At 40.6% G+C, this 6613-nt stretch overlaps 1 protein-coding gene across 1 annotated transcript in view; it reads left to right on the forward strand.

Moving 5' to 3' along the window:
- Window positions 1–2322, forward strand: part of thbs1b (thrombospondin 1b) — a 13892-nt gene extending 11570 nt beyond the window's left edge. Inside the window, exons 18-20 of the mRNA XM_020604094.1 lie at window positions 1440–1628; window positions 1756–1983; window positions 2114–2322. Of these exons, the coding sequence (XP_020459750.1) occupies window positions 1440–1628; window positions 1756–1983; window positions 2114–2233 (537 nt within the window). The 3' untranslated portion in view covers window positions 2234–2322. The remainder of the gene's footprint in view (window positions 1–1439; window positions 1629–1755; window positions 1984–2113) is intronic.
- The last annotated feature ends 4291 nt before the right edge of the window (window positions 2323–6613 follow it).

Genomic DNA, 6613 nt, shown 5'->3' on the forward strand with positions numbered 1-6613 from the left:
ACATTGCTGTTAAACTGCTCATCCGTGTAATACTTGCAGTTATTTTCAGAGTTCTTGAAAAAGTTTTTTTCAGGGTCAAAGCCATCGTCCGGTTCATGATAATGAATTTCAGTGTCTCCATATGTGTTCAGTTCCAGATCCAGTCCCTCAAAAACTATTAACTTCTGTAACAAATCACTTGCCTCATATCGTCCATGGGTCATGCTTGTTGTTGTTGGTTCCAGAGCCAATCTGCCATCGCAGATATCAATATACCTGCATGTTTCTTCACACCGCTGAGGGTCCAGCGGCCCCTTCATACTCTCCTTGCCTTGGCGAGCTGGTCATGGGTCCAGGATTCTGGTTCCGAGGTCGGGTCACTAATTTGTCGGATCGCAGAAACGCGATTTCTCCTCTCGCCCTAGCCTCTCAACATCGGCATCAACTCTCTTCTTCTCTTCCTCACAGACTCGGGGTAATCTTCGTTGATGTAAATATTAGTTCCCTTAAGCTTCTTTGCTTGCTGCAGAATGTTTGCCTTATCGTTCTCGTTCATCAACTTGACCAACACCGCTCTTGGTCCACGATCAGAAAGTTTCCCGACTCTGTAAACCCGTTCCATCTCTATTTCTTGATGAATTTGCAGTTTGTCCTTTAAAATCTCCTTCACCTTCCGTTCCGCTTCCGTCCAGCTTTCTCCAGCTGTCTCCTTGATTCCCTCGAAGATCAGGTTTTTTTGCTTGGACTGTGCCCCACGGCTGCTTTAATCACATCCACATCTCGTTGGGTAAACTGCAAACTCGTTTTTATCTCCTGTATTTCTCTGGTCATGTCGTCTAGTCTTTTGTCGTTTGTCTCCATAATTAGTTTCACAAAGCCTTGGAAGCTTTCTTGCTGTTGGCACATTAGTGTGGTGTACATCAGCTTCTGCTGATTCAACATCTCAGCTACTTGCGCCGCTGAAATAGAATCCTCTTCCGCCTCAACATCCTCGTTCGCTTCTGGTTTATTAGCTCTTTTCCCTCTTGGAGGCATTTTAATAGTTGTAGAATTTGTTCAAAGACTTGAAAATGTAGAAGATGTGAAAAATCATAGAACAGACAAGAGTAGCAGTAAAGACGTCTGCTCTCGCTGCAACCCGGAAACAGGTTTTCTTCACTAATTATCAATCAAATATCAAACTGGCCAGCTTCTTCTTTGCTGACACCCTGTAGCTGAGGCCATCTGGAACTGGAATTTTAATTCTCAGTAGAAGAAAACTGCCTTTAGATCTTGGACAAATTGTGCTTGCCAACTTTATAGATTTCACTCTAAGGAAAATCTTTCATGAAAGGAGTCAAGCTAGAAGAGCAAGGGCAGTGCGAAACACAGCAGTGGAAAAAATAAATATATGTTAGTGTCCTAATACTTTCTTGTTCTCTTAAGCCATACATTAAGTCAAATCTCTGATTCCATTGCAGGTTGATTCAGATGATGACCGTGTGGGAGACAAGTGTGATAGTAACCAAGATATTGATGAGGATGGACACCAGAACAACCTGGACAACTGCCCATACATTCCCAACGCCAACCAGGCTGACCATGACAAGGACGGCAGAGGAGACGCGTGTGACTATGATGACGATAATGACGGTAGCTGGACTCTGATGGTAAGCAAAAGGCCATGGTTTCAACCCTGAAATACGCAGGTCGTCTTAAACAGTTCACAGCATGTCTAAAGGTCTTTGAAACCTTTTGGGTGTTATTAGTAATGAATATGTAAAATATATTTTTCAGGTGATGGCCGTGGAGATGCTTGCAAAGATGACTTTGACCAAGACAACGTGCCTGACATCTATGATGTGTGCCCTGAAAACTTCGATATTAGTGAGACAGACTTCCGGAAGTTCCAGATGGTTCCTTTGGACCCCAAAGGCACCTCCCAGATTGATCCTAACTGGGTTGTCCGACATCAGGGCAAAGAGCTGGTTCAGACTGTCAACTGCGACCCTGGCATTGCTGTTGGTGAGTGAGAGATGATGTGCGAATGTCAACGCAATGCGAATAATTTTCCAGTGGTTTGCTTACAGAATCATAAATACAGTTTTTTGAGTACAGTTATCTAACTAGATGTATTTTTTTTTTACTTCATCAGGGTACCACGAGTTCAATGCAGTGGACTTCAGTGGGACTTTCTTCATCAACACAGATAGGGATGATGATTATGCTGGCTTTGTGTTTGGCTACCAGTCCAGCTCCAGGTTCTATGTTGTGATGTGGAAGCAGATAACACAGACCTACTGGTCAAATAAACCCACCAAGGCTCAGGGGTACTCTGGCCTGTCCATTAAAGTAGTTAACTCCACCACTGGCCCAGGAGAGCACCTGAGAAATGCCCTGTGGCACACCGGAAATACCCCAGGACAGGTGAGACATTTGGTGGACTTTTGGAAGTTCTATCTCCTTGTGGGTGTTTTTAATAAGTGACCAGGAATATGTTCAAAAGAAAAATCCATGGCTGTTTATTTCTCCATGCTTTAGGTCCGCACTCTCTGGCATGACCCTAAGAATGTTGGGTGGAAAGACTTCACTGCCTACAGATGGCATCTGATCCACAGACCGAGAACAGGGCTTATTAGGTTGGCACATCACAGAAATCAGTCCACATAGAAGTCACTCTTCACATGGGCTTGATATCAGAACTCTTCACTTTTATTTTTTCTTCATTCCCACAGAGTTGTTATGTATGAGGGCAAGAAGATCATGGCAGATTCTGGGAGCATCTATGACAAGACTTATGCTGGTGGTAGGCTAGGTCTTTTTGTCTTCTCACAAGAGATGGTATACTTCTCAGATCTCAAGTACGAATGCAGAGGTAAGGATTTATGTCAAATCAGCTAAAATGTGTAAAAGCAGTTTCCAAACAAGCATTTGAATTTCTGTTCTTTAACTCAATGTCCCTGAGGTAGCCATATCTAACTTAGACTATGTCTCGTTCTTTTATCAGATGCATAAATGCACGGCGCAGGAAGCTCTGGTGAATGCACCTTCTTGTAAAGTATGCAAATATGTATTCTGAAACAAAGTCCAGGGACCGATTTATCTCCGCAACTCTTTCTTCTGCGGCCTGCACACTTGGACATGGCGAAGGGCATGTGGTCAGCCTCTGGGTAACTTGAAGCTGGTTCAGACAAGCACGAACCAGCTGACTGCCAGCTGGGGATCAGAGAGCCCCTTCACCTCCACCCTTAGCATCCAGGAGAGGAAGGAGACCTGGGGAAAAATAAAAACAAGCCCCCTAGCATTGCCAGTAGGACACCAACACCCTTCCATCCCATCTCTGCCTGCTTTCTAGCTCTCTAAAAGACCTCATTCATCTCTGTGTGGGAACAGTTCCCCATAGACAACTATGCACGTCCAAGCCTTTGCATCTCTCTCTGTGTTTCAGTCTCACTTCTCCAGCCTGTGTGCCTTTCTCCCTGACTTTATGGATGGACATCCCAAAGAAAAAAACTGATGGAATTTTCCTTTTGCTTTCCCAATCTGCCAGGATGCAGATTCTAAATGATGCAACTCAAAGACTGAAGACAGCAAAAACATTTTTAGGAAACATTGTCATTGAGGATTTGCAACTTAAGAAAACTATTGGGGCTGGCATGAGTTAGAAATAAATGCATGCATTGTATGTGGATTCTGGTCATGAATGGAACATCTACCTAAGGATCTCTGTAGCGAAGAGCTGTGCAGAAGAGAAATACAAAATTGAATCTAGACTAGCTATCATTCGAACATACAAATATTGTGCGCTTTGTTGGTTTTGTCTGGCTAACCAAACAACTCTCAGGGTGAAACAGAAGTGACGACCTACCCATATCAACACAATAAGAAAAAGTATGAGAATTACATTTTTTTTTTTTTATAAAACTTCTAGCGTGATCTCAAAGCCATAATTCCCTCCAGGAAAAAAAAAGACCCTGAAGAGATGCATCTTCCTCGATGTTTGAGGATTTCAGTTCAAAGTTATGTAAATACTTGTAATTTATTGAGTCTTGCCTACAGTGTAGGCAGCAAAAGAAATTTGAGTGCTTTGAAAAAGTTTTTTAAAACCCATTAAATACCACAGTGAAAAGTGACCCAAAATCAGGTGCAGTTATTTGTCAGATTTGCACGATACATACTCATCAGTGTCTACGATCCTCCACAGCACAAAGTGAATTTGGTATTCTTTGGATATTTAGCATGAAGCATGTATAACTTGTGTGTCTTTTCTTCAGAGAGAGATGAAAAACAAAGGAAATCTTTCATGTACAAATATTACCTCACTGCTGTTGTATAATTTGATCAAACAAAACCACAACCTTAATACTTTTAATATTCCTTTGTAATGATGGACATCTTAGTGCTACTGTAGCATGAGCTGTAAATAGTGTGACATTTCATATAAAACACAGCCAAGCTCCCAATTCTATGATCTACTCCAGTGAAATGAAAGCAAAATGGGAGATTTCTTTTTTATAAATAATTTTGCTTTATCATATATGTCCAATGCTGTTCTTAGCTGATAAATTATTGTTCTGTTTTGTTTTAGTCACCTGTGAGAGGCTGATTTGTGTATGTGTGTAGATAAATGCTATTTAAATAATTTATCAGGATTTGGTGCCTTGCCAAAGGGCACGTGTCCATCTGTATAAACGGTTTGCACACTGATGCGAGGATGTTCTGTTCTTTATCATTTTTACCTTCTTCTGTTGTGTATCATTGTTACTATTGTTGTTGTACAATTAGTTTTGCTTGTCTGTAAACATTTTCTTAGTTGTACAAAGCAAAAGCGCTGTTTTTATTCACAGTGATTATTTTGTTACATACTTCAAGACAATAAATAGTTGTTAACATTTTCCTGTCTACACTCTTGTTTGTAAGATTTTAACTATTTTACAGTTGTTCATCCAGGTTTAAGTCCATTACTGATCAAGTCTATTACTTGTTTAGATAATGTGGAACCACAAATATGTTTTACATTCCGTTCAAGGAGATGATACAACCTGCACACCCTGCAGCTGTCTCACAGTGATACAGTGATGTATCAGTGACAAACCAAAGCTGAAAAAGATCCACACAATTACTTCCAACACCTTTCGAGATTCAGCTACAAGCAACTATTGTGGTAAAATGATATAGATATATATTTCAACCTTGACGTGCTGTGACTAATGCAGAGCACCGATGAATGGAACAAAGGCCAGTCACCCTGGAGTTACAACGGCTTTATTCAGCTCCTGTAATCCACCCGAGGAAGTGGTGAGTCTGCGCTTCCTTTGCAGAACCCGATGCCTAAAATGGCCTCAAACTTCAAACTTCAAACCTGAACTGCGACATTTGATCCTCCCTCCACATTTAGTCTGCCGTCCTTGTGCTTCATGCTGCTGTGTACTGAGGTGTTGGGTTAGGGTTAGTTTGTAATGTTAAGGACTTCAGTGGAGGACGCCCCATTGAATACACTGAATACCCACAATCTACCTCTGTAAGCAGAGGAGCTGTTGGACACCACCTGTACATACAGTATTTGAGATTTTCTTGAACAATAAAGACTTTCTGAAAATAAATCTGGTTTGTGGTTTGGCTTTTCTTACTTTAATCATATTACCTGGATGTGTAGCACTTGCTAGTGCGCTCTACCACTCTTAAGAACAAAACGCTGCAGGAGGTATAATTGTAAAAAAAAAATCATCACTTTAATCAAACCACCAGTTATGTAACATGTTAAATCATCTGTGATGCCGCCTTGGTTTTTGCTGTTATCCCTAAATGCTGGCTGAAGTATCCATACAGACCTAATGTTCCTACGAGTTACCTGCTCTCTCGTCACTTTTAGAATACCTTTGTGATTCACACAAGGTCACAAAAGATTATTATTGGTCAACCTGACTATTATTTCTTCAGTTAAATTACTTGTTATAAAATAAGAAAAAGTGAAAACACTCCACACCATGACTTGTGAAGAAAAATATCTAATGCCAGTGTATCATATTCCATAGCTAGAAGGGAGTTGAGCGTCTATTCGTGCATACTAACATTAAACCACACCATGGTTGTATAGTTTCGCCAACCAGTCAAGTTCACGGGAATGGGACAGAGGTCACACTGACCTTGACCTTTGACCACCAAAATCTAAGCAGTTTATCCTTAAGTTCAAATGGATGTTGGTACCAAATTTGAAAAAGCCTTCAAGGTGTTTGAGATATCATGTTCACAAGAATGGGACTGACAGACGTATAAAGATCTAACTAGAAAATATCTAGTATTTTTACGAACTCAATGACTTCAGTAATTAATGAATAATAAAAATTGTTAAAAGAAATAAGATCCTAAATCTAATTGACTGTGATTAACCACAAGTTTCACTCTACATTCTGATGTTTCAGTCCTGTGGGTAGCCGTGTGTTCATGTAACACCAGACTTAGGTAAATTGATTGAATCTAGTTTGATTTTCATGGACACCATTCTGCTACAACCCTACATTGGGATTTGACAAAGATATATATATATATCACATAAACACTAATCTTGGCAAAAAAAATGTAAATCCCCTCTAAGTCCTCATAAAATAATCCACACATGGTTCCTGTAATTGTTGCCAGTCATGATGGCATTCCT

The sequence above is a fragment of the Monopterus albus genome, unplaced genomic scaffold (assembly GCF_001952655.1).
Source record: "Monopterus albus unplaced genomic scaffold, M_albus_1.0 scaffold63.1, whole genome shotgun sequence".
In the NCBI taxonomy this organism is placed as follows: Eukaryota; Metazoa; Chordata; class Actinopteri; order Synbranchiformes; family Synbranchidae; genus Monopterus; species Monopterus albus.